Source organism: Esox lucius, chromosome 13, assembly GCF_011004845.1.
Source record: "Esox lucius isolate fEsoLuc1 chromosome 13, fEsoLuc1.pri, whole genome shotgun sequence".
Lineage (NCBI taxonomy): Eukaryota > Metazoa > Chordata > Actinopteri > Esociformes > Esocidae > Esox > Esox lucius.
In genome coordinates this window covers 37,263,036-37,289,635 of record NC_047581.1, presented here as the reverse complement: position 1 = coordinate 37,289,635, position 26,600 = coordinate 37,263,036, and the positions used below count along the sequence as shown (strand labels likewise).

At 42.5% G+C, this 26,600-nt stretch overlaps 3 protein-coding genes across 8 annotated transcripts; 1 reads left to right on the top strand and 2 right to left on the bottom strand.

Annotated features, from left to right (window-relative positions):
• Positions 1-37: 37 nt before the first annotated feature.
• Positions 38-6,294, bottom strand: LOC105014695 (sia-alpha-2,3-Gal-beta-1,4-GlcNAc-R:alpha 2,8-sialyltransferase). Its single transcript, XM_010877216.4, has 5 exons — positions 6,210-6,294; positions 4,653-4,831; positions 4,171-4,293; positions 3,407-3,964; positions 38-3,223 (listed from the first exon to the last, which is right to left on the bottom strand). The coding sequence occupies exons 2-5, from the start codon at positions 4,811-4,813 to the stop codon at positions 2,941-2,943; spliced, it is 1,125 nt and encodes a 374-aa protein (XP_010875518.2). The 5' UTR covers positions 4,814-4,831; positions 6,210-6,294; the 3' UTR covers positions 38-2,940.
• LOC105014696 (coiled-coil domain-containing protein 158) lies at positions 6,276-20,945 on the top strand. Of its 5 annotated transcripts, none has more exons than XM_020052776.2 (21): positions 6,276-6,351; positions 6,778-6,841; positions 7,013-7,137; positions 8,654-8,838; positions 8,973-9,082; positions 9,713-10,019; positions 10,371-10,435; positions 12,097-12,211; positions 12,348-12,467; positions 12,656-13,054; positions 13,321-13,489; positions 13,758-13,907; positions 14,192-14,304; positions 18,254-18,412; positions 18,733-18,825; positions 18,943-19,059; positions 19,323-19,483; positions 19,955-20,017; positions 20,183-20,232; positions 20,482-20,652; positions 20,823-20,945. In XM_020052776.2, exons 3-20 carry the CDS (start codon positions 7,032-7,034, stop codon positions 20,601-20,603), a joined length of 2,604 nt encoding a protein of 867 aa, XP_019908335.2. In that variant the 5' UTR covers positions 6,276-6,351; positions 6,778-6,841; positions 7,013-7,031; the 3' UTR covers positions 20,604-20,652; positions 20,823-20,945. The 5 variants fall into 5 exon arrangements, with proteins under 5 accessions (XP_019908335.2, XP_019908333.2, XP_010875519.2 ...); XM_020052774.2 differs by lacking the exon at positions 6,276-6,351 and adding an exon at positions 6,564-6,647 and having other exon boundaries at positions 13,761-13,907; XM_010877217.4 differs by lacking the exon at positions 6,276-6,351 and adding an exon at positions 6,564-6,647.
• An 18-nt stretch (positions 20,946-20,963) lies between these two features.
• Positions 20,964-25,160, bottom strand: zgc:158260 (uncharacterized protein LOC571389 homolog). Of its 2 annotated transcripts, none has more exons than XM_010877213.3 (8): positions 24,827-25,160; positions 24,197-24,551; positions 23,109-23,263; positions 22,256-22,418; positions 21,931-22,119; positions 21,677-21,820; positions 21,476-21,553; positions 20,964-21,299 (listed from the first exon to the last, which is right to left on the bottom strand). In XM_010877213.3, exons 1-8 carry the CDS (start codon positions 24,895-24,897, stop codon positions 21,204-21,206), a joined length of 1,251 nt encoding a protein of 416 aa, XP_010875515.2. In that variant the 5' UTR covers positions 24,898-25,160; the 3' UTR covers positions 20,964-21,203. The 2 variants fall into 2 exon arrangements, with proteins under 2 accessions (XP_010875515.2, XP_010875516.2); XM_010877214.4 differs by having other exon boundaries at positions 20,965-21,299; positions 23,109-23,260.
• Positions 25,161-26,600: the final 1,440 nt, after the last annotated feature.

Sequence of the window (26,600 nt, the reverse complement as noted above, 5' to 3'; positions counted from 1 at the left end):
TACTTTTTGTGATTCTAAATAGGGTTATGCTAATCAGAAGAGTGAAGACATCTTTATTTTTATTCACTTTACACATTGAGGCATTAATGGAAGGAAAATGCAGGCACATTTATCATTGTCAATATATAATCCGAAAACCGGTTATTCACAGTCATGGTTACATTTGTTTTATGAATGAGAGAATGTATTACGTTTCACATTTCGATTTAGCAATGTCCTTTATGGGAGCTGGGTATTTTATGTCATGTAAGCACATTGGGCGCCATGTTTGATAAAGGTGGGACACATTTTTAAACACATTGAAGAAAGTGTAGAAAATGTCATGAATACCATTACATCAGACAAAAAAGACTGAATGTTTTTCCATACAAAGTCTTAGGAGTAATTACTACAATTATAAGTAAATAATCCCACAGATGACCAGATTTTCAAATGGTTTGCTATTTATTGCCTTTTGATATGGAAAATGGCTGTTAGATCTAATAACTTCAGTTGTTCTTACCAAAGAAATACATAAGCACAACTTGGGGTGATTTGCTAATCCAAAGATCCTGGGGATTGCATGGAAAAACATTAATTCACATACCTTTGACATTTTGCGCTAATGAAATGTGGGGGAGAAATAAATTCCCTACATTCATTCATTAATATAGTCTTCTTTGGTGATGATCAGCAGGTTAAAGCATTCACAGGATGACATTAATGGAGGCACAAACATGATAATTCACCAATAGAACCTCTTGTAGGAGACTGAAAAATAAAAATTAAGATACCAAACAACACAACATCAAATAAAAAAATTCAACTGAAATATGTACATTGTACATCGGTTGCCATACGTATCCCTAACACTTCAAATCACATCACATTCTGATAATGAACATGTTTATATGGGCTTTCTTTGGTGTATTTATTAATATGAAATAAAGCTCTAAGAGAAACTCAAATCTGATTACATGGTCTGTATGTAGAGTAGGAGAAAACTACCACCTAACATGCCAGTGGGGCATTTCTATCCGATATTTGTATCATAATAACATAGTGCTATAATGGGAAGACAACTTGTTACAGTTCCAAAAGTGGGAGAAAAAAGTAAATGTGTTTTAAGGTAATTCCTTAGATTTTACCTTTAACTCTTCCCAGTTTGAGTTTGCCATTTCCAACCCTGTCCATGCTCTTGTGCATGGCACAAACCTCTGTCTTATAAATACAGGCAGATTGTGGTGTGTTTGACACAAACCTCTATCAGATAAATGCAGCCAGATTGTGGTGTGTTTGACACAAGCCTTCCTAATGTGAGCATGTGCTGTGAATCATGTGGCAATCATGTGGTACTGTTCAAGCAGTCATATTTTACACACATAACAGACAATGTTTACACACTAAAAACTATCAATCTAAACCAAATCCTCTAACATAGTGGAGCTTGACTAAATATATTTTTACAATAAAATTTAGCTGAGAAGATTAAAGATAGAGATATAAAAATAAAATATTTAGTTTTAAGTTCTTCAATTGTCAGAAAGGTAAAATTAATGTTGGTCCCAGTGGTTTGAATATTCTGCCTTAAAATACATTTCATACTATGTTTCAGGTGATATTTCATAGAAAATATCAGCACAAATATGAACAAAAACAAAGAACACACTAATCCCCTCCAAAACCAAATTTTTAAAAAGGTTGTACAAAACTAGCCTTAAACATTTGTTAGTCTCTTACATGCAATGCCATTCAAAAGTGTATCATGCTCTTTATACTAGCTACAGTTATTAATCAAGACATTCAACATATCTGGTTTATGTTAATGTAATGTATAAGTGGTATTATGCTAAACATTTCCTTGTGTTGCTACATAAATCATAATAATGAAGTATTCACTATTTGACTAAGGTTCCATAAACAAAATGCTGTTACAGTATGAATACCATCAATTGAAAAGTAATTAGTAAAATCCTTACTACTTTTATCACTGATGTTTTATGCGATATTGAAACAAACAGAATCCAGACACTTTTTCCCCCTAAATGTTCAGTAAACTACAATTCTTAATCGTGCTGACAACAATATACATGAGCTTTGAAATTTACTATAACTAAGCTTTGTCTATGGCTTGGTGTTGGAATGTATTCACCCTCAAATTTGAATGCCAGCGCTATCCACAGAATCCTATTAAAATAGTGGGACTAGGGCTATCCCTACTGCAACAATGTACATGCATGAACGGATACTGTAAACAGATCACACTGTATGTAGTGCGCTGGCTGGGACCTGTGTCTGTCTGATCGGACCTCTGGCAGTTCCCTGTATGCTAAAAAGGGCTTAGGGAAAACAATTTTTTGCACCTAAGTGGAGGCATTTGAATTTTAGTAGAGAGAAAAATCATCTAAACTCCTTCCCTGAGACTAAGCACTGATTTTAAATGAGCAATCAAATCCCTCTGAAATAAGGCAATAGCCTAATAACATTTGTCCTCACACCCAAAACAATGAAACACACTTTGAAATAGAGATGATTTGCCATCGGATGTATTCCTTTGTGTGTTCCTGTGTGTTTTAGTGATCTATTTATACACACAATTATGGCAGCAATGCAAATAATACGCGATACGTTCTAGAATAATGTATCAGAATATTCAGCATAACAGAGTACATTCTACCATCATTGTCAACCAAGTCTTCAAATACAGAATATTCCTCCATGTAAGTTGTGAACTAACTCAGTTCTAGTGTGAATTGTGCACGCTGTGACAAAGCTGGGAGGCAAGATGCAGTGATATTACGACATTTTCTATAGTGATCGTAATCCATAATTGTACTACTAAATAATGAATTGTCGGCTTCAAGTCGCAAAATATATGTGTGGACAGGGTTGAGTGCTGTGTTGGAGCGCCACCAAATAAATCTCTTGATGCCTCTTAGGCAATCGCCCAGGTTGGATTGCCTAAGAACAATGTGAAAGGCTTAACTTGGTCACACCTTCTCCATGCATCTTGTATAGCAACTTAAACTCACTGGGCAGCTGGTGGGTCTCCTGCCACTTGGTGGTGAACTTGGTTCCTTTCTTGTCATAGTAGTGGTAGGGCAGCTCCTTGCCCGTGTTGGGGTCCCAGCCAAAGGGCCAGAAGCCATACAGGTGGATCTCCTCACACATGGCCGAGGCCAGAGTGTACATGAGAATACCTGTGCTCAGTCGCTTTGGGGACAGGTTCTTGGTCTTCCAATACCTGTGGGGAAAGAGTACAAATAATATCCAACCTTAGACAGCATGTATTGTGTCCATGCTGTGAACAGTGAAGTGTTGAACGGAACTTCTCCAGGTTTTTTTTTTTTTTAAAGGGAGCACAACTACAACGACTGCTCGGATTCTCAGCGCTGTGGTACAATAAATTCAGTCTCTCAATACTCACTTGTTGACATCCTGCATGATGTTTCCGGGCCAGGCCAGCTCAACTTTAAGCTGCCCCTTGTGTTCAACAAAAAAATCCACCAACGTACGAGTGACTGTGGCTGAGGTGTGGAGGAAAAATGCAGGAATCCACAAAATGGCCCCCTCCAGCTTTTTCAGGTTCAGGAAGAAGTTGTTGCGGTCCTGTATGGTCAGCAGGTTGTTGTAGTACCTCTCCAGGATGCTGGGGTTGAACGTGGTGAGGTTGGTCTTCCGGCCCACGTCCTTGTAATAGGATTCAATAGGGGCAAAGTTGCAGCGGAAGATGAAGTCGGCGCTGTCAATCTCTGGCCCACAATGACTGCCGGTCAGAATCCCACTGTTCCCCACCACAGCGCACACATTGTAGTGCTTGTTCTGGATGGGTGAAGCGTCAGGGAGAAGTGACTTCAGGTTGTTGCTAATGGAGAAAACATACTTGTGACTTGAGTAATCAAAGTGCATCAGTTGGCCTACGTGCACGCCGTTCTTGATGAGGGAAAAGTTGTTGGCCACATCTATAAAATGGAAGATCTCTTTCCTGGAAAGTAGTGAACGGATTGAATTGTTAGATCACAGTTGGTGTCTCAACAATGTTCTGTAGCACCTCAAATAAACTCTAAAATGTCAATTAAACACAAATGTAGCTGCTAAAATATAACAGTAATATATAACAGTACTGTATTGCCTTCCACAACATTACAAAAGATATTTTCTTTCTACAGAATTATACAGATATCATAATACCTTTGCTGATGAAAAGCAGTCTTATTGAATTTCCATTTGGAAGGTTTCTCTTGCAGCTCTTCGTTCAGAGCATTATTTAAAGGGATGAAGGATGGGTCCAGGAAATTCATGGCAAACTGTGACCTGAGAAGAAGAGGGTTTCCTTCAATGTTACATGTCAGTGTTACATGTCCAAACCCATGCGTTCAGGTGTGGGCTGTCACAATAGGCATACGATCATTTCAGGACATCGGAAAGCATGCAGAGGAAATGTTGTTAATTTTTTATTTATGCAGGCCGTGCGTCTTAATGTTGGCTGTATAATGTTCATATACAGAACATTATACAACCCTACGATATCATCATATACGATAAATATTGCGCTGGAAAGCATTTCACGCTTACGTTCGCCTTATCATAGTGGCAAAAATCACACAGCAAGACCATTTCAGTTTTTGCGTGCGTCACATAGGCTAAGATTATATTTTAGTTTAGCTACTCACCGAAATCCTGCGTGGAACATTATCCGTGGTCCTCCCATATTGTCATATTTTGTGGAAGAAAAGATGCTGTCCTTCCTAATGGACACATAACTTATTAAGGATAAAATTAAAAGAGCGACACTCAATATGACCAAACCCAGGGCGTTTGCGATGCGGACCATCTTGGAGCGTTTTCATTCCTTGAAGAAAAGAAAAGCAAATGTGAAAATGTGACAGCCTTCCACACCTCGATTAGAGATTGTGATAAAAAATAATCATGTTTTTCCATGCAAAATGGACGGCAAATGTGCACTGCGGTTGAGATGGGGCTGCCTTGGCACTCTCATCTCTGCTGTCTGCCCTGGAAGGCGCTGAACAGCATTTCTCTCCAGGCAGCTAGATTAATACCGTTAGGGCGATGGATCTGAAATTCCCGTCAACGCATCAATCCAGGAAATATCTCACCAGTTTGTTAGGGCACTCTCTCTCGAACAAATCGTTTAAAAATATTTCATGTTTGGTGACCCCAAATGTCTAATAAGGCTACACTTGTTTGGTTGTATTAAACTTGTGATTTACAACTGTGATTAGAGAAAATACTGTGACACAAAATGTTTCCTATGTTAAAATGCAACTGTATATGTTAAACAAAATGCTAAGTACAGCAAATATAGATTTGACAAATTAAGCAGGTATACTGATCAGATTGCAGTGGGTTTAGCTTGTTCATAAGGAGTGAGGTGTGATGGAAGTGTCAAGCTTAAATATTATGCAGTTTGTTCTAGTCATTAGCTGCTGTGAACTGAAGTTAATGAAAGCCTGCTCCTTTTTTTCTATTACATGTTAAAGAAGTACATTAACAACCCATACTGAGTCATTCAGAATTTACTATTTTGTAAAGTGTACACTCCAGACATACATTATTCGAATGTTACAGAATCCTAAATGTAACATTCGAAAAAAAAAGAAAGAAATAAAAGCAGGTGAATTTTCAAAGACTAACTATAGTTGACTGTAAATGCAAAGGAAGATGCAAGGTTAGATAACCTTCAAGATGAATCCCACTTTTCACATTTCTTTTAATTTTCGAAATAATCTAGCTGGCCTATGACGTTTATCAAAACTAGATATATCTGTAGATATTTAACATCGCTCTATTCTACATATTGTACGTGAACGCGCAAAAAACGAGCTCGCTTCGAAACAGTGCACTCTCCCCAGTACAAGCCACGCCCACTAAGATGCTGGCGTTTTTAGCTGGCAGTGGTGGTGTCGTTGTGTCGGTTCATTTGACTCCTAAACGTCTGCTTAATTCAAATGCTTACAGTAAATTGTAAATCGCCAATCAATGTTAAACCGAACACGTATGGTAGAAATACGTTATTGCATGAATTTAAGGTTGAAATAAGTTACATTTAAACTGACTTATTTACTTGACGTTAAACAGAATAATGCCTCTCCCCACTACTATTTAGTATTTCTGCACTACGGATATTTACGACACATTTTGTAAGATTTCAGAAAAAACACATTTGACCAAAAAAAAGCAGCAACTCATTGAGCAAAATGGACATTCACCAATGTAATTCGGTTCCCAACGTTGACTGAAAAGAGACGTCCATTCGCCTACGACGCATCATTAGCGTGACCTACAGTATATTGTCTGTACACAATAGCCTGCACAGCCTGGTGGATTACCATTCCAAATGTGCATGTAACGGTTAAGTAAATTGTTAAATTATTGAGATAATATGTACGTAGCTAGCTTGCAGATATAGCAACACGTTTGTGGTTTGAAATTCCTATTTAAAAAAACGAACTACCTGCAACGGTTTCTATAGCGATAAGGCTTAGCTGCTACCTACGACATATCACACACCGCAGCTAGCTAGCTAACCAACTTAAAATGTCATTTGGATTTCGAAATTCCAGAGAAGAACTGTAGTAGTACATCCAACTTCAAGTCTTCTGAAATGTCTGATTATGGCTTATTGCACAACATTACAACGACAAGTAGTAAGTACATTAACCTGACGAAACTAGTCAAAGTACTACAGTGTTGATCTCGGAAACTGGCATAAGTGGAGGAGGCACTGACCTAATTCTGGCTTTTATCTGTGCTAATTTTCGTTACATCTACCTACAGGTACAAATGGCACCACTGCCACTACTGTACCTAGAACTTATTACTGCAATTTGAATGTGTTAAGGTAATTTTGCACCTTTTTGAAGTTAATGTGGTCGAGCTAAATGCGCTAATATCTACCTTTTTGAAAGCGCCCTGCATTTGAATTGAAAACTGTTTTCTTTTTCCCGGAGCCATTACTAAATTGCTAGCAAGTTGGTCGGTTTTCTTTCTAAAAAGTATTTTGTCTTTACAGTGAGGAGCTCGATAGAAGAATGAAGGAGACCCAAACGTTGCAAGATGAGGTGGAAAATTCAACTAAAATGACCATGGAGCAAATTGGCTGCAAGGTTTACAGCAGTTCACCCTCACAAATCATGAGTGAGTATGAGTTTCTTTAAGCTTTCATAAAGAAAACAAAGCAACCATTTCTGTCTCCACAAATGATACAAACCCCAAGGGCCAATCAGTGTAATTGTATAAATGCTGGATCTCTATGACACAGAGAATCATTCACCCCTTCATTCAAAATCTTGCCATGGGTGGGTTTCTCAGACTCAATGTCACTTTGAGTCAAACAGATAAATACAGTCATGTGCATTTATTGTTTCTCATAACCGTCTAACAGCCTCTTACATTGAATAGCATTTCTTGTAACTGTCAATCAGTCTCTTACATCAGTAGGAGGACTTTAGGCCCACTATTCATTACACTACTGCTTCAACAATTAAGCAGTTCAAGGGCTTTCTTGAATGCATGGCATGCTTCACGGCCCCCACTGTCCCCACAGTAATTTGATAGGATTGAGATCTGGTCTTTGATGCAGCCATTCCATACCTTGCTTATTTGATCATATGTCTGTATAAACTGAACTTGTACTCTGGATGCTTTACATCGATACATTGGATCGAAATAATGTAATTTCTGCACTGTGAGATATGCAGCTTCTAAACAAGCCCCTGATTCTGAGAACCTATGAAAAAGACAACCGATTCAGGCTCGAATCAGGCAGGGAGAAAAAACGATATATTGTTTAGTTTAGAAACTTTTAAGGAGTTGGGAAGAGTAATGCATATGCTAACAAGACCCTGTTCAGGTACCCCTACTCTGAAGCACACCCGTCCATTGAATTAATTTGCCCTGCATTCCTTCAAAACCAGTGGTGGCTTTAGGGCCACATTGAATCTTAAAACTCACAAGCGGGACACATCTGTTTTTTGTTTGTCAAAATGTATTTACTTACCAGAAAAGGGCAGTAACAAAAATGTATTTTTTCCCATTATAGTTTCAAAGTACTTAGATTACATTTTTGCTTGAGGTGCCTGGAATGTTTTTATCTCTTAACCAAACCTCCTTCTTTTGTAGTTTGCTTACTTGTTTTTATAATACAATTAGAAAACTTTTGTTAAGAGTATATTCTGCAAAATGGTATCCACTCTGTGACATATTTCCCATTTAGGAACAGAAACATATATTGTGATCAGATCTTTTACTTTGGACAAAATCGTCAGGATATCGGCCCAGTTCCATCTGTCGCCATATGCTTCCACATCCCAGCCATTGGGCTTCACCCAATGGGGAGATAACAACCGTACATGTCAGATTCATACACCTGGTGGTGAACCATCCTACTCCAATGAACTTGATAGGTTTGTTTTCAATAGCTTGTTATGGTGCCATCATCTGGCTAATCACAGTAATTATGTAAGTGCATGATGTCTTCTATCCTAGAGCAGTAGTGTTCAGACTGATCTGTTGTCCCTTCCTCTGGACCCACACAACCATCCCAATGTGTTTGGTCTACCTACACTATACTACAATAAAATATGACACTAACCTATTTTGAAACAGCCTTTAGTGGTTTGCTGTGATACATTTGTTCTTGGTGTTTTTACAGTTGGTTCATTGGAGAGCTCAGAAGTGCTGTCGCAGTACCAACAGTGTGTGATTCAGCCTCCTACTTATGGACTTGCTCTGGAGGTAGTCAGAAGTGGTGTAACATTCCCTGGAAAGGATGTTTTGGAAAATGCAATAGAGGACTACTTCCAGCAGTTGTCTGATCTCCAGAATCAGATGAGGGAGGTTAGTCTCTGAGATACCAACCTTTTATTTTGTGTTTAAATGGTCCGATTGAGTGCCTCCTAAACTCTGTAATTCTAATATCAATAGCGAGGCAGTTATGTGCCACTTAAGGTGCTGTTGATTTGTTTTATCAGACACATGAGATCCATGAACAGCAGAAGTTCATATTTCACCAGTCTATCATCAACCTGCAGACTATGCTGCAGGAGGTCCACACTGAGAAAGACTGCCTTTCTGATCTAAGGTAATTTATGCTGAAACGGTTGTCATTTGTAATGTATACCACTGGACAAAACTGTAACTGAAAAAAGGGGGTAACGTACATTAGTTGCCTTAGTCTTGTTTAAGGAAGAGTTCAATTGGATGGGAACCCGCTTGGCTTGGGCGGAACTCCACCAGTGCTCACTGGATCTGTGTTGCAGGTGCAACAGTCTGTGAGAATGGCCAGGAATTAAAATAATATCAAAATATGTTGATTGTGTATACAGATAACATTTTGCAAAACCAAATGTTTTTCTTCTATGGTGTTACACTGCCTTGTGTTATTACTAAGGGCTTATTGAACTTTGTAGATTAGTTAGCCAGTCACAATTTATCTTTTAAATATTACAGATTTGGTCCTCTCACACCTGCGTCCTATGGCCACAAATTGACTTTGTGGCTGTGAAATCTGATTTTGTGGTTACAGAATATCAAAATGTGTGCTACCTGGTCTGAAAACATTAACAAACATAAAATGAATATGCATGTTGGGGAGGGTACCTAAGATGACATTTGATACAAATTGTTCCTTTGAAGAACCAGTTGTAGATTCAGACATGTTTTGCTAATACATTGTTCTCCAGGCCTCAGTGTTAATTGCTTTGTCCCTCAGAATGAAAGAGAGCAGAAAACAGACCAAAGTAATAGGCAAAATGCATGCAATGATCCAGGAGCTGCAAGCCACAGAACGTACTGGGCACCAGAGGCTACTGAAGGCTGAGGACGAAGCCAAGTCACAATGCAGGAGAGCGGAGTCCTTGGAGCGGACCCTACAGGAGGTGTACTCTACGCTTTCAGCTTATGACAAACGTACGGGAAGCTGTTCGTTCACCATCCAGCAAGCACTGGGGGAAGCGGTGGGGAGGTTATTACAAGACCTGGAGCATGAGAATCACAGTCTGAGAGAGAGACTCCTGCAGGTGGGTTATGTTTTATTTCCAAATGAACATCAGGGTTGGGAGGATTCAGTTTTATCCCTGAACAACAGGGTTGGGAGGATTCAGTTTTATCCCTGAACAACAGGCTTGGGAGGGTTCAGTTTTATCCCTGAACACCAGGGTTGGGAGGATTCAGTTTTATCCCTGAACACCAGGGTTGGGAGGATTCAGTTTTATCCCTGAACACCAGGGTTGGGAGGATCCAGTTTTATCCCTGAACACCAGGGTTGGGAGGATCCAGTTTTATCCCTGAACACCAGGGTTGGGAGGATCCAGTTTTATCCCTGAACACCAGGGTTGGGAGTGTTTTTCTTTATATGGTGTTTTCCATAGGTGGAGGAGGAGATGGAGACTTGGCAGGGGAAAGCAGAGATCCTGTTGAAGGGGCAAAGAGAAAGGTGCATTTAATTTTCAACCTTTTAACATTTCATTTTCATCATTCAAAGTTACTTTGTTGTCTGCTCATGTATTCACTGCATTGCTGGCTTTTTCTGGAATGGGGCAACTCATAACCAATCATGGCCAGGAGGTGGCGATATTGACTGATAAATTAAACAGCTCCAGAAACGGAAACGCAAGCTTGTGTCAAGTTATTAAATAAGTACTGTCAAACGATAAAAACAATTTTGTGAGCCGTTTTACTGTGTTTTAGATATGAGAGGGAGTGGGTATGAAGTTTTGAGTTTGTTGGATTAGGTGAGGCTCACCAAAAGGAAGGGAGAGACAAAAACCCCTAAATCCCAGACTGCAGTTGTTTTCCAGCTGACGGACCAGGCCGTCTACCCACCCCCCAGGCCGTCTACCCACCCCCAGGCCGTCTACCCACCCCCAGGCCGTCTACCCACCCCCCAGGCCGTCTACCCACCCCCCAGGCCGTCTACCCACCCCCCAGGCCGTCTACCCACCCCCCAGGCCGTCTACCCACCCCCCAGGCCGTCTACCCACCCCCCAGGCCGTCTACCCACCCCCCAGGCCGTCTACCCACCCCCCAGGCCGTCTACCCACCCCCCAGGCCGTCTACCCACCCCCCAGGCCGTCTACCCACCCCCCAGGCCGTCTACCCACCCCCCAGGCCGTCTACCCACCCCCCAGGCCGTCTACCCACCCCCCAGGCCGTCTACCCACCCCCCAGGCCGTCTACCCACCCCCCAGGCCGTCTACCCACCCCCCAGGCCGTCTACCCACCCCCCAGGCCGTCTACCCACCCCCCAGGCCGTCTACCCACCCCCCAGGCCGTCTACCCACCCCCCAGGCCGTCTACCCACCCCCCAGGCCGTCTACCCACCCCCCAGGCCGTCTACCCACCCCCCAGGCCGTCTACCCACCCCCCAGGCCGTCTACCCACCCCCCAGGCCGTCTACCCACCCCCCAGGCCGTCTACCCACCCCCCAGGCCGTCTACCCACCCCCCAGGCCGTCTACCCACCCCCCAGGCCGTCTACCCACCCCCCAGGCCGTCTACCCACCCCCCAGGCCGTCTACCCACCCCCCAGGCCGTCTACCCACCTCCCTCCTTACCTGTAATATGGGTGCCTTGTAACGTCCAGGTGCTTTAAAGGAGGTGCTTTTAATGACAACTTACCATGGTACACAGATTTACGCAACACAGCCTCTCTGGACCTGTTGGAGAGCAGGGTCAGATGTGTGGGGTGAGGGACGCAAAGAGAGAGAGTCCAATTTCCTCCCATCCATTGTACTTACAGATGTGTAGCCTACTAACGCGTAGTTAGGCAGGATTCGTAAACTAGGGCAGAGTAAACACGATTCACCACATTAATGCCTAGTCTGTAAAGCTGTATTTAAAAAAACAAATACCTGTGAAGCGCTCAGTCAACCACCAATGAAGTCTCCCCTAAACAATAAATGAGGGCAGGTACCAGGATCCTGGACAGCTCCCGCTCGAGTCAAACTAGGGATGGTTCTGAGGCTCAAAAAAAAAATAATGCATTAACAGCGACCAAACAATTAACAGCATTGAGTATTTTAAAGTAATCGTACGTGTTGGCGCATTGACTTTGACAGACGTAGTTGAAATAGATACACTGTTTGTTTTTTGCCAGAAAAGAAAACGGCTGCCAGATTTCAGTGTACCATCGTCAGATCATTGAATTGGAGGTAGCTCTCTCCATCCTGCGCTCTGATCTACAGGATGCCCAGCAGAGACATGAAGACAAGGTAACACTCATTTCACATTTTTGTGCCTGGTATGATCAATATGATGAATTAGCCTCTTAACAAAAGGTGATGACGGAACACTAATATTCTATTTGAAGATTCTGAAGGTTTGGGTTTTCATGATATTGTGTGCCAGGTGGGTGTCCTCGAAAAGCAGTTGGACGAGGCCCGGTCTCAGGTGGTGAAAGCACAGAGAGGCACAGAGAGATCCCTCCAGCATGCAGAGGAACTGGACCTTCAGCTCTGTCAGCTCACAGTAAACAATCCAGTCTCTGACAAACATGGGATACAGCCTTAGTGTGCTACCTGCTGTTGTGCGAAAAGTATTGGAAGCTTTTTACAATCAATGTATATCCTTTATGGATAGTTGTGGCTCTGATTTCAAAACAATCAAAATATTGTAGTACAGAGTTAGAATGAGAGCCAGTGCTATGTTACCTGCAGGGACAGTCAGAGCTACGACAAGTCTGTAAGGAGCTGTCCCTGGAGAGGGAGCAGACCAGCGGGCTGTGGGAGAAGGCCACGGGCCACAGGGAAACCGTTGATGGGCTGCATGATGAGCTGGAGGTGCAGCAGTTGGAGCTGATGTCTCAATCCCTGCTGGATGAGAGGAACAGGAAGCTGAAGGAGGCACAGCGGGGCCAGGCCAGGCCGGTGGAGGGTTGTGGCGGGGCCCTGGGGCCAAAGACAGAGGAGCGGAAAGGGGAGGACAAGGAGAATAGGGTGAACTTTCCGCGGCTGCAGATGGAGAACACCCCACAAGCGACTGTACGGGACGGACATAGCTTGGACCCCCTGCACAACAAGATTAATGAGCAGAAGCTGGAGATCCAACAGCTTAGGGTTGGTTAGTTATCTCGAGTTAGTTGACTAGTTCGTTTTGATCATTTAATTATTTCCATCATGGTTGGTACGTTACCTTCGTTTAAATGGCGGGGGTCTTGGTTTTCTTGTAAATCAAGAGCAGAGGTCTTCCCGAGGGACCCCTTTATTAACACCACATTGAGCTTTGTCTTGGATTGTGTGATGCTCCAATATCTTCTCTTTGGGTAGGCTTTCAAAGAGATTCCAGGCACCTTTCTAACCCTGCTGTGTCACTCCTTGTACAGGCGGGCTTGGAGCAGCGTGAGCTGCGTTTGTCGGTGCTGGAGCAGGAGTGTCGGCTGAAGCAGGCCAGCCTGTCTAAACAGACCCTTTGTGTTGAAGGGCTAACCCTAGAGAAACAGCAGCTCACCGCTGAGTTGGAGCGGCAACACAGTCAACTGGTCTGCCTCACAGGTACACCGGCTTTCATTATAGTTCGCCTGAATATTCGCCTCTAATGGATAAACCTGATGCCCCCTCTCTGTCCATTCGCTAGTGGGACTGTTGTGTTCATGCAGTATGTTATGGAACACACCGGTCAGCCGCAAGAACAGTCTTCACGTTTATGCGCTGTTAGAAAAACACTACGCACTGTGCGTTGTTTTAGTTGTTCAGCAAACCTTCATTGTGCTTTGTGTTTGGCAGTGGTGTATGTGCATATGTGTGCCTGTCTGCCCTCCAGAAGAGTATGAAGAGCACAAGAAGCTCCAAAGCATTAAGAGTGAGGAACAAGGTGTGTTGGTGAGTCTGAAGACCCAGCTGAAGACCACCCGGGCTGAGTTGGACCAAGCCAGGATCACCCTGATGACCCTGGAGGGAGTGGACGGCCACGGTCAGCACTCTGCATAAGATGAACTTCACATGACATTTCAGCAGAGATCTGTGTGTGGGTTTTATTGAGAGGGGACTGAATAGATTAACAGATGAGTTAATTGCTCTGGGATTAGTCCTCCCCCTCAATAATCACAAAGTTGAGAGAATGTGCAAGTCTTTCTGTTCTTCTCTCTTTGTATTTGGTGGATTAATTTCCCGTCATTGTATGTGTAGACAGAAAGCGATAGGAGTATATAGCACTCATTAATTCTCCCTACCCCGCCTTCTGCTTTACCTGTTCAGGCCTGAAGATTGCCATGGGGATGCAGAAGCAAATAACAGACAGACGGGAACAGATTGACACCCTCCAGGGCCAAATACAGATTCTGGAGGAGACCTTGGACCAACTAACCAAGGTAGGAATATCTCAGTCTACTTTTGGGCAAACTAAACTCTAAATTGTTTAAGCGATTACCCTGTCTTACCCTCAAACTGATCCTCAATCGCTACTGTCCTGTCCCTCAAAGCTGATTTTTTTCGGCTCAAGTCTGATGGAGTCAGATCAAGGCTGATACACCTTTGGTAACAGTACCCAGATACAGCTACGTTATCATGATCCTGTTACCGGGAATTTACACGGGCTGGTATACCCACAATTCTTTGCTTATGCTCCCTGACCACCGTAAACGCTAATAATAAAAAATAAATAATATACAAAACACTGTAAACCACTGTTTCCCAATCCTGGTCCTGGGGACCCAAAGGGGTGCATGTTGGTGTTTTTGTCCTAGCACTAACACACCTGATTGAAATGAAAGACTTGATGATAGGTTGATTATGTCAAGCAGGTGTGTGAGTGGTAGGGCAACATTTAAAACAGGTGTGTGAGTGGTAGGGCAACATTTAAAACAGGTGTGTGTGAGTGGTAGGGCAACATTTAAAACAGGTGTGTGAGTGGTAGGGCAACATTTAAAACAGGTGTGTGTGAGTGGTAGGGCAACATTTAAAACAGGTGTGTGAGTGGTAGGGCAACATTTAAAACAGGTGTGTGAGTGGTAGGGCAACATTTAAAACAGGTGTGTGAGTGGTAGGGCAACATTTAAAACAGGTGTGTGAGTGCTAGGGGAGAAACAAAAACGTGCACACCTTTGGGTCCCCAGGACCAGGATTTGGAAACAGTGCTGTACTATAGCTATAAAAAAAGTACTGTAAACTAGCAGCAATCAGGGTAGTAGTACTTAACATTATAGAATAGTCACAGGTTTTTACATCACAAAGTTATTATAAATGCAAATATATGTATGCTTACACTGATCAGCCATAACATTATGACCATCTGCCTAATATTGTGTAGATCCCACTTTTGCTGCCAAAACAGCCCTGACCCGTCGAGGCATGGACTCCACTAGACCTCTGAAGGTGTGCTGTTTTATCTGGCACCAAGACGTTAACAGCAGATCCTTCAAGGTCCTGTAAGTTGGGAGGTGGGGCCTCCATGGATCGGACCTGTTTGTCTAGCACATCCCACACATGCTCGATTGGATTGAGATCTGGGGAATTTGGAGACCAAGTCAACACCTGGAACTCATTGTGTTCCTCAAACCATTCCTGAACCATTTTTGCTCTGTGGCAAGGCGCATTATCCCGCTGAAACAGGCCAGTGCCATCAGGGAATACCGTTGCCATGAAAGGGTGCACATGGTCTGCAACAATGCTCAGGTAGGTGGTCAAAGTAACATCCACATGAATGGCAGGACCCAAGGTTTCCCGGCAGGACCCAAGGTTTCCCAACAGAACATTGCCCAAAGCATCACACTGCCTCCGCCGGCTCAACTTCTTCCCATAGTGCATCCTGGTGTCATGGCACACGCACCCACCATCCATGTGATGTAAAAGAACCAGGCCACCTTCTTCCATTGCTCTGTGGTCCAGTTCTGATGCTCACATGCCCATCATAGGCTCTTTCGGCGGTGGACGGGTCAGCATGGGCACCCTGACTGGTCTGTGGGTACGCAGCCTCATACGCAACAAACTGATGCACTGTGTGATCTGACACCTTTCTGTCAGTACCAGCATTAACCTTTTCAGCAATTTGAGCTCGTCTATTGGATTGGACCACACGGGCCAGCCTTCGCTCCCCATGTGCATCAATGAGTCTTGGTCGCCCATGACCCTGTCGCCGGTTCACTGCTTTTCCTTCCTTGGACCACTTTTGATAGGTACTGACCATTGCAGACCGGGAACACCCCACAAGGGCTGCAGTTTTGGAGATGCTCTGACCCAGTCGTCTAGCCATCACAATTTGGCCCATTTCTAAGTAGCTCAGATCCTTACGCTTGCCCAGTGTTCCTGCTTCTAACGCATCAAGGTGGACAGAATGTTCACTTGCTGCCTAATATATTTCACCCACTGACAGGTGCCATGATAAGAAGATTATCAGTGTTATTCACTTCACCAGTCAGTGGTCATAATGTTAGGGCTGATTGGTGTATTTATGTATATACAGTGAGCACCATAATTCATTGGACAGTGACCATTTTTCATTTTGGTTCTCTAGCACCTTGAGTTTGAAAGCATACAATGACAATGAAGTTGAATTGCAGACGGTCAGCTTTCATTTGAGTGTATTTTCATACATATCAGAAATGACAGCATCTTTTGTACATGGATTCCCGTTTGAAGTATTAGTCGAATTGGCTTCACAGATGTGTCGTTAGGCAGGTGTATTCATTTGTGCCTTTCGTGAATGCAGGAGAGCTGTTGATGAATAGTCTTGATTCTAGACTTTGCTCTTGCCTTTGGAGGTTGTTGCGACAACATGAGGAAGATGGCAGTGCTCATGCAAATGAAGCTGGCCGGCATAAGGCTCAGAAATAAATCAGTCAATCAGGAACATTGCCAAAACCCTGGGCATGCCCAAGTCAACTGTTTGGTTCATCAGCAACAAGAAAAAAACAACCTGTTTACTCAATTATGTCAAAAGACCCAGTAGACCCAGGAAGCCCACTGTAGTGGATGACCAGGGAATACTCTCTATGGTGAAGAAAACCCCCCGGACAACAGCCCCACAGATCAAAAACACTTCTGGATGCAGGTGTAGATATTTCCAAGTCTGCCATACATAGAAGACTACACTAGCAGGACTACAGAGGTGTAGATGTGTCAAAGTCTGCCATACATAGAGGACTACACTAGTAAGACTACAGAGGAACACAACATGATGCAAACCACTGATAAGCCTGAAGAACAGAAGGAGAGAATATTTAGCTAAAAAAAAACTCCTGAAAGAGCCCCAAGAGTTCAGGAAAAAAAAGTATGGTGGACAGATGATAGAGATTAAGGTGTAATGGAAATGTGTGTGGAGAAAAGTGTGGCCATGGTCCAAAGCACACCACCTCATCCGTGGAACAAGGTGAAGAGGGATGTTGGAGCTTGGGCCTGTATGGCTGCCAGTAGAACAGGCTCACGTCTTCATCGGCGATGTGAAGTAGAACAATGAATTCTGAAGTCTAAAGAAATATTTGATCTGTTCAGAGAAAACCAAATGCCTGTGGGGGTGGGGCCGGAGACTGTACAAAAGGTTCTATAAAGCTGACAGTCTCCACTTTATTGTCATTGTTTGCTTTGAAACTCAAAGTACTAGAGCACCAAACCAAAATAACATGGTCACTGTCCAATGAGTTATGGTGCTCACTATGTACAGTACCAGTCAAATGTTTGGACATCTACATACTAAAGGTATTGCTCTATTTTAGTTTTCCACCTTGTAGAATGATAGTGAAGACATCATTTTGTATTATTTAGTTATTTATAAGTGTCCCTGAAATTCACGGTAAAAATGCAATCCCATCTCTGTGTAGACTATATTACATGTTCCCTTCATTTGTGTCAGCATTATAAATCACTAAATTGAAGTGGCCTTAAATATGCCTCAACTGTAGCTCACCCTTTGTGGTCTGTTAGTACTGAATCCGTCTCTTAAGTTACTTCATCCATTCGAGTTACTACTTCCTGATATTAAGCAAAAACAGTATTCCTGCCTCTAGTTGACTCTGCATTACTCTGGATTTTTCCCTAACTGGTTTTCCCTGTAAGAAGTGCCATGTTTGATTCCCTGTGTGTTCCTGGGTTGATGTGATTTGGTGTGTGGAATTCTGTGTCTCTTTGTGAACTGTCCAAAGCTTGGGTGTGTTTTACAGTTTCTTCTCTCCGTCCAGACACACTCCCTCCTCCTTCATCTGACACAAATCTCCAAAGCATTTTCTGTTTTCAACAAACTTCGGTCCTTAATTAAAGCGATATAGTACGCTGCAGTTTCCTTGAATGTATTATTATCTGCTTCCAATATGGTCTCTACCCTCCCAGGAGAAGCATTGCCAGAGCATGGAGAATAAATGCAGGATCCAGGAGCTGGCTTCAGTCACAGAGGAGAAGAGACAGCTGGCCGCTGAGGTGGACACCCTGCGTTCTCTGGAGAAACAGCTCCGGGAGAAAGTGGCCAAACTAGAGAACACCCTACACAAGGTGGTGTGGCCTTATCTTATATTTACACTGACTTTATCACAGTATGAAGACATATTTATAGCAGTACATGCACAACACCACGAGAGCTTTCTCATCCTCGACACGGCCCCATCCCCCCAAACACAAATCGGAGCTATGCGGAGAGGAGCACTACTCCTACACTACTGTTGTTTGCTCCTTGGGGTTTAAGGCCGGGTGTCTCTGTAAAGCACTTTGTGACAACTGCTGTTGTAAAAAGGGCTTTATAAATACATTTGATTGATTGATTGACATATTTATACTCTACTGCTCTGGATCCCTTTTACACGAATGTTCCTCAGATGTCTGAGAGCTTTGTCAACTGTCAGGACGTTATCCAGATGCACGAGCAGGAGTTTGTGCGGCTGAAGCTGCAGCATGCTCTGGACATAAAGGTATGCCTCTGTAGCGGTCCGGTGCATTTTATTTGGAGTGGATTTGCTTTGTACTCATTTATGCTGTCTGGAGCCTTTACACAGGTTTCCATTTAAAGTTCTGTGACTTTTCTGCAGGAGCTTCAGGGCCAGAATCGGCGAACCACAGGGAATGCTCAGTGTTCTACTCTGTCCAGCCCAACATGCTGGAGTTCTCTGCACTCAACCCAGCATGACTTTAAGAGCCTGGTACAGGTAAGTCAAAACAGAAACCTATGAAAGGCTTCACGGCTCCAGCCGTTTATTGGGCTTGGGGAAAAGGAAAACGCGCAACATTTGACTTCCCCAGAATTAACAAAACACCCTGATTGCATTCCTGTGACAGCACAATAGACTTGTTCATAACTGCTTGGCTGAAAAGGAACACTGTTTATTCAAAATATACTGGACTTCTGATCCCAGTTTTATTCAACACAGTATATTGCACTGAAAACAGCATCTCTTCACCCGTCTTGCAGCTGAAGCCTCAGCAGCTGTTGGGAAGCTCCACCCTCGAGCTGAAGACTCCTGTCAAAGAGCTGCAGGGTGGGATTTCTGAGAACCCCAGACCACACACCAACAAAAGCACCCAGAGTATCCTCAGGAGGTCTGCCCCTGAGAAAGAGCACCAGACCACACTGTAGGTCTGACCTCACTCACCCTTATTTACAGCCCTTTGAGGCAAAACTTCAGAGATAATGTACTTTATTTGACATGAAATACATTACACAAAGTCGAGTAATAACAGAAGGCAAATTCATGAACAAATATGCCCAACAACACTGGCTTCTAAAATCTTCTAAATTTGATATTACTATTCAGAAGCTTGTATGTTTCTGAAGTGTGGACTAGAAACAATGTTCACTATATATGTTGTCAATAGAGCAGCATAATACATTGCTATTCACACTGCAAGATTTGGACTGTAAGATTATAACTCACATTTATTGATTCTGATTGTCCCCTCACTCCTGCCACACACACATTTTGTAAAATGGTTGCACTTACTATTGGCATTTTACTCAAATGTGCAAAGCTTGCGTTTCCTTTGGTTTTCAATCAACCCATTAACTACAATCAAATCTTTTACAATGAAACATTTCTCTTACAGCAATGAAGGGACCAACAGTGTTACAAGCAATATCAAATCAACCACGAAGGCAACTTACAGTAGGTAAGTTAATGTGTTCTTTAAGCGGTTGTCTGAGTGTGGATATTGGCAACGCTCTTTACCAGTATGTACAGGTTTTCTACTCTAGCCACATTAATGTCGGTCTGTTGGTTCATTCCAATATATGTCTGTGTGCAATATGTGCTGTTATGTGCTTTCACCCTTTAGGACCACTGATCTGGATAAACAGAACTTATACAGCAACTTCTTAAGCAAGAGTGAGTTTGTTACAAATGTAATTTAACAGACTCTTATCCAGAGTCGTAATGACTGCATGCATGTTCATATTTTAACTGGATCCCCATGGGACTTTAACTCACAACCTCTGGCATGCCATGTTCTAACCACGGAGACCTTTAACATACTCATGTTAAAGGTCTCAGATGATTTCTTGATGACATAATGAATATACCAAGCTTGAAACAGTTAACCATTCCTCTAATAGAGATTGTTCACTCTTTTTACAGGCCATAACTTACCTTTTGCAGCATCTCTGCCTTGCAACACGTCATCCCCTCGAGCCCTGGCAGTGGGCCGCAGGTCCCCTGTACACTCGCTTCTGACCTCTGACCCAAATCCAACACCTTGACCACAGAGCAGGCCTCAGGCAGCAGGCCCTCTCACAGACACATGCAACAGTAAGTCTTACTGGCTTTACTATGAACCTATTACACCTCTCAACCATGTGAGAAAAAAACAATCACCTTTTATGTTTCACTGGTTTAAGACTAATGTCTCAACAGCTAAATGGTTTGTGAGGAAACACACAAGTAAAATAAATGCAGTTAAGTAATGTTGTTTTCTGCAGAGATGGCCACAGTGATAACGGGTCAGAAGAGGAGGTTGGGAAAGGACAAAGACAAAGGGAAGATTTATAATAAACATGAGTGTGTAGATGTTTATTTAAATAAAGAATTACCATAATGTTGAATGTTATTATTATTTATTGAATTTCCATTGCATGATACTTTTAACATGGCGAAATTGATGCCAAATCCAAGCATGTTGTTGCAGCTATTCATGAAATGTCATTATTCAATGTAAATATGAAGTACATGCAGTAACAGTCACCCAGTGAGTTCAAAACATGCTGGAAGCTTTCTACCAGCTTAGCGTCTGTATGTTTTTCCTTTGATAGATTGGGTGTAGCGTTGAGAAACTATCCCACATATGATGAATTGAAACTTGCCTAAAAGACCACTTTCTCCTTCCTAGCTGAGGCAGACCCTGCTGCATTAGGCCTGGTTCGATGATCCTGCTCTCCTGCAAAGAGAGGACTCATAAACTGCAAAACAAAAGTATAGAAAACCAAGTTAAAATACAATCAATATATTTATCAGAATGTGTTTCCTATCAAGTTAACTAATATTGAGATTGAAACGTGTGCGTGTAAAGCAGTGTGGTAAAGCAGTGTGGTAAAGCAGTGTGGTAAAGCAGTGTGGTAAAGCAGTGTTGTCTTACCCTAGGCCCCCTGAGGCCCTTGTGGATGATGAACTCCTTGAATAATTGAGCCCCATACATCTGTTTAAATTCTTTGTCCTATACGAGACAAAATAATGTCTTATATTTTAACTGGGATTGATAGTCTGTCCAAGCTAGTTGTTTTGTAATGACCCACATATAACAAGGTTTTCAAGTATAAGAGTTCTACTAAACACCCACCTTTTCACTTGATTGGCCCAGAAACTCTGAGTCCTCAGGAATGAAATTGGGGTCTGGTAATTGTTCATCCGCATATATTTTATTCCAAGTTTTAGAATCCAGGTACCATGCTCCATATTTGGGCCTTTTAGTTCCTGGGTTGTTCTGACGGACGGTTTGTTAACACGACTACTTAGAAAATAAACCGTTCAAGCAATTCATCAATTGATCGTCATGTTCTGAGTTTATCGGGTTCAAGCTTAGACACTCAATACCTTGTGTGGTTCTGAATCCTTTAAGAGTGCCTCACGGGTGCTGGCTCTGCGCAGGTCCTCCACAGAAGTATGGAGGTTCTCTGGCATGTTCTTAGACTCAATTGCCTGGATGGGGAAGGTCAGGGATGTTTTTCTCTCACTGACAAACAAGTCCAGTAGGGTGGATTCAGTCAGGTTGTTTCCTCCTCCCTGTCAAAGTCAATCATTTATTAACCCGTTTCTTGCTTCTACAGTACAAGGCAGAATGTTGTGTTTTCTGTTTTGACCTTTTATTGAGGTGTGTGCAGTCCTTTTTCTGGTCATGGACGCTTTGTGTTCTGCTTACCAATACAGCATCCCAGTCACAGAAAAGCTTTGTTACTTTCTTGAGATCCTCATCTTGTGATGGCGAGTGCAGCCTTTTGATGTTGACTACTTGGTCTATTCTTTCACTGCTCTGTTTTGTTTGCATCCTTTTGTAAGGGTTCTTGGGGCTGGAATCTACTGTCCTTTGGACAAAACAACAAAAGATTGAGGTTGGCAAAACAGGTTTCTCATTAGCTAACATTTTAATCTGTCATTGCCAAAAAGCTATTTCTTTGGTCAAACAAAACATGCATTAATTTACAGCACAGTTACTCGTTGCTTGTTGTTTCTCCATAACAAAATCTGTTAAGATTGGTAAACATGTTTTTCCATTACAAAATATGACGACTAGAAGTTTAAACAAAGACAAAACATTCAGCTCTTAGCTAGACTATTTTATTTCCAAGCTTACAATTAAAGTTAAAATATTAGTTTTTGGAATTTCGGTATGTATTTAGACGTGAAAGTAACAACTTTGGTCAGACTGAGTTTGACTGGATCAAATGCCAGTGCTCTTTGGCCCAACATGGTGTACAGGGAGTGGTATGTAAGCGGTTGATACCTAGGCTAGGGACACCGTACATAACCAATCCCTCCACTAAATCATTTTAACCTGGTCCTGGGAGTTAAAGAGGTAAAAATATGTTTTTGACCTAGCAATACAGAACTGACTTAAATGACCTATTGATCAATAAGCTTGTATCATGTGAATCTGGGGTGTTGTGCTGTGGCAAAAGCAAGAATGTCCATCCCTGTGTGTCCATGGCACTATGTTCAGAGGTTCTGTACCAGATAAGCTTTTATATCCTGCATATCTCTGTAAATCTACTTGCATTGCATCTTCCTCTGATCCTGATTCCTGCACGCTGGTTTCACATGCCTCAGTGCTGTCATCCGAGTGCTTAGCTTTTTCTGGTGTAGTTCCTGTACAAGCTCTGTTGACGCACATGTCCGGCTCCAGGATAGACAGCACCTGGTCAAACAACTGCTGAATGAAAGGCAAACAGTAGTACATTATACAGTATCGTGTTAGAACTAAAAGCAAAACATTCCTGCAGTGAAAACTGTGTTAGAGTTGGCTGCTTCTATAATTCAGGATTGTGTGTATGGGTTTCTAGGACACAGGTTCTCATTGCCACTGGGATGCCCTCCCTCCAATGCCATTCAGGGGCAGGGTCACTGGCTTGTTGTTGTCTCTCTGTTGCGCCCATCGTGCAATTGGGTTGAATTCTGCTGGCAATACTCGGCCCTCTTTCAGAATGGTTGCGGTTGGTGGGGGGTCCCTTTGGTTGATGTTTGGAAATGTGGGTGGATTGATTTCCTGCCTGTTGGGCCCTGTCCGGGACCTCCCTCGGATAGGGCCACAGTGTCACTGGACCCCTGTCTCAGCCCCAAGGTCTTACGCTGCTATACTATTGTGCCGGGGGAGTAGGGTCAGTTCTCGTCCTCTGTAAATACTTGTAGATCTAAGGAATGCATTTTTTACTCATAAAATTCACGCGGCATGGCCAGAAGAGAGCTGGTCACCCCTCTGAGCCTGGTTCCTCCCTAAATTTCAGCCTTGGAGTTTTTCCTAGCCACTGAATTTCAACACTGTTTTTGTTTGCCCCTTGGGGTTTCAGGCTGGGTGTTTCGTAAAAACACTTTGTGACAACTACTGTTGTAATAAATACATTTGATTGAGTTTAAGCCTTCTAATGGACCAAATAATGTTCAAAAGATAAGCAGTGATTCTCTCATCCCTGGAAACCTACCCTTTAGGTTTTATTTCCTGCCTGTTTAAACAGAACTGTATGGTGAAATTACACCACTACAAAGACAGTCCAATTATCAAGACATTCTACTAGAGAACCTGGCCATATTTTACATTTTATTCTGAGACTAAATTGCTGATTAGTCTTGTTTGTAACCTGCCACTCACCTCGGGGGACAGGCTTTGCTGGAAATGTGGGAACATAACCAAGGGGTGCTGTTTGAGTTTCTGCTCCACTGCTTCCACGTGCTCCCTACGTGACTGCTGCCGAGGATTCTGCTTAGAGAAGCAAGCCTGCTCTTTCGAGATGCGCTTATGTTTTTTGTCAGAGAGACATGTAGGGTTTGACATCGCAAAAATGGGAGGGAACGTGCAGCTCTCGGTGCCCGAAAGAGTAGGATACCTATCTTTAAAGTCACCAAGTCCTGAATTTGGGAAACGCCAACTACGGCCACCCAAAGCACCAGAGAGATGATGCTTCTTGGCGTCTCTCAGACATTCGGTCTTCACCTTTTCCGTGTACCTGTGTGTAAAAGCAAAAAAGTGATGAGCTACTTTACAAAGCCCTTAAACATTTTAGAATCTGAGCGACAGGAAGGTTTCCTCAAATTTATGATAGTTTTCATTTAATGTATATAGCTGTCAGAGATTATAACGACTGAAATCTAACGGTTTGGGCATACCTTAAAATGTAATTAAAAAGTATGTTGGGCACACCTACTGATACTGTAGTGTAGCTGGCTACAAGATTTAACAACAATCCGTAAAAACCTAACAATGGTACATCGTCGTTATTACCAAGGCTTTGGGTAGGCAGGTAGCGTCGATCTGTTCTCCGGTAGTCCAGTTTTATACCTTTTATCTGTCATTATGCGTTTTTCTCATCAATTTACATGTATTAACCGTAAAACACAAAGTTTTTTTCCATAGTTACAGTATTCAGTTCTCTGGCTTAGCTTCACTACACAGGTTGTGTATAGTTACCACGGCAACAATGTTGGCCACGTCTAACATGAGTGACAGGTTGGCTGGTAATTGTAGTTCAGCAAAGTAAAAACCAGAAATCAAAGCACAATCGTCACAACAAACTACGCACGTTTCAGATGCCTTTTTGCTACAGAACTATTATGCATCTTATTTGACAAACACCTGTGAAATAAATAAAAAATTGGCTGTTTATAACTGAAGCCTGATATAAATTTACTGCTAGAGATTTGACCACTAGATGGTGGTATGTGATCAGAGGGAAATGGTGTTTGGGTGTCAGTTAAAAAATAATCTAAATATCTGGAATGTCAATTTTAACTTTGGTTTGCTTTCAGAAATTATTTTGTATAGCAAATTACATTCTTTGTACGTTGTAGCTCATGCCGAAGTATTGGGATTAATGTAGAATTCATATTGTTTACATCATTAATGCAAAATGCAATTTAAAGCTTAAGTGTGCGTGTGTGCGTGTGTGCGTGTGTGCGTGTGTGCGTGTGTGCGTGTGCGCGTGTGCGCGTGTGCGCGTGTGTTCTAGCTCTAGGATTTAATCTAGTGGTCAGATTCTCTAACACTAGACTAACTGCCATCCCCCAAATCACATGATTTTAACCATGTGAGGGGGGGAGAAAGTACACTGAGACAAATTATCACACAGTAAATTAAATAAAACTGGTGTCTTCTCTAAGGTGATGACCTAGTGTAGAGAGAGAGAAGAGTGCTAACAAAACATTATTTACCAATGTAATGTACGGCTCCTTTAAGGTTTTCAGAGTTTGCATTCCTTCTTGCCCTATATGTATTCCTCGTGCTGTCACAGGACTTGGGGTCAACCCTTTTGAATAACATCACAGCCTCATGAATGGCAAATCCGTTTCCTCATCATCATCCGATTCCATTAACATACCACCATTTGTTAGAACAGTGAAATTCTACTTCATGGTTTTATAGACTGTGGAAGTCCCAACCTTTAGTTAGTGCCTGTGATATCTTTCACCCATATGCTTGACCAGACACTGTATTGTGACTTGCTTGCCTGGGTGACATGCTGACCGCTGCTTTGACCTAGTCATCCAACTGTTAAACCGACTGGGCCAGTTGAAGCTGGACACAACGTTAGTTTGTTTATTTTCAGTCAGACCACGAGAGTATAGTGGAGCCAAAGGTTTTCTTGAGTCTGTTCACTGAAAAAGAGGTCCTTGATTCATTGCTTGTTATTGATACTAAGAAAACCACAGAGGCTGATACGCCAGATCCATGCTTATTGGGTAGTGCTACCCCAATTATCACTTGAGTGCTAACACATATATATTTAATCTAACATTAATTTTGGGGGTTACTACTAAAGTTTGGAAAACCACTCATACTTCCACTGCATAAGGGAGGGAACTCTAATGTCCTTGATAATTATCGTCCTCTCTCAAATGTCTAAATTATAATTCCTTGCCAAAATCCTGAAGTCATTGGTGAATAAACAGTAATATTCCTTTTTATTTGAATATTGCATTTTGAATAGATTTCAGTCTGGTTTTAGACCGGAGCGCAGCATTTACCGTAACTACTCTGGTTGTTAAATGATATTGTCAAA

Coding starts and splice junctions, on each gene's coding strand:
- zgc:158260 (XM_010877213.3), bottom strand. CDS start 24,897: ATGACAGATAAAAGGTATAAAACTGGACTACCGGAGAACAGATCGACG. Junction 22,419..23,108: donor GGATCAGAGGAAGATGCAAT/GCAAGTAGATTT, acceptor TTTTGTCCAAAG/GACAGTAGATTCCAGCCCCA. Junction 21,554..21,676: donor TGGGCCAATCAAGTGAAAAG/GTGGGTGTTTAG, acceptor TGTCTCGTATAG/GACAAAGAATTTAAACAGAT.
- LOC105014695 (XM_010877216.4), bottom strand. CDS start 4,813: ATGGTCCGCATCGCAAACGCCCTGGGTTTGGTCATATTGAGTGTCGCT. Junction 3,965..4,170: donor ACTGCTTTTCATCAGCAAAG/GTATTATGATAT, acceptor ACTACTTTCCAG/GAAAGAGATCTTCCATTTTA. Junction 3,224..3,406: donor ATCATGCAGGATGTCAACAA/GTGAGTATTGAG, acceptor CTTTCCCCACAG/GTATTGGAAGACCAAGAACC.
- LOC105014696 (XM_010877217.4), top strand. CDS start 6,605: ATGTCTGATTATGGCTTATTGCACAACATTACAACGACAAGTA. Junction 10,436..12,096: donor TTGAAGGGGCAAAGAGAAAG/GTGCATTTAATT, acceptor GTTTTTTGCCAG/AAAAGAAAACGGCTGCCAGA. Junction 13,055..13,320: donor TGGAGATCCAACAGCTTAGG/GTTGGTTAGTTA, acceptor CTCCTTGTACAG/GCGGGCTTGGAGCAGCGTGA.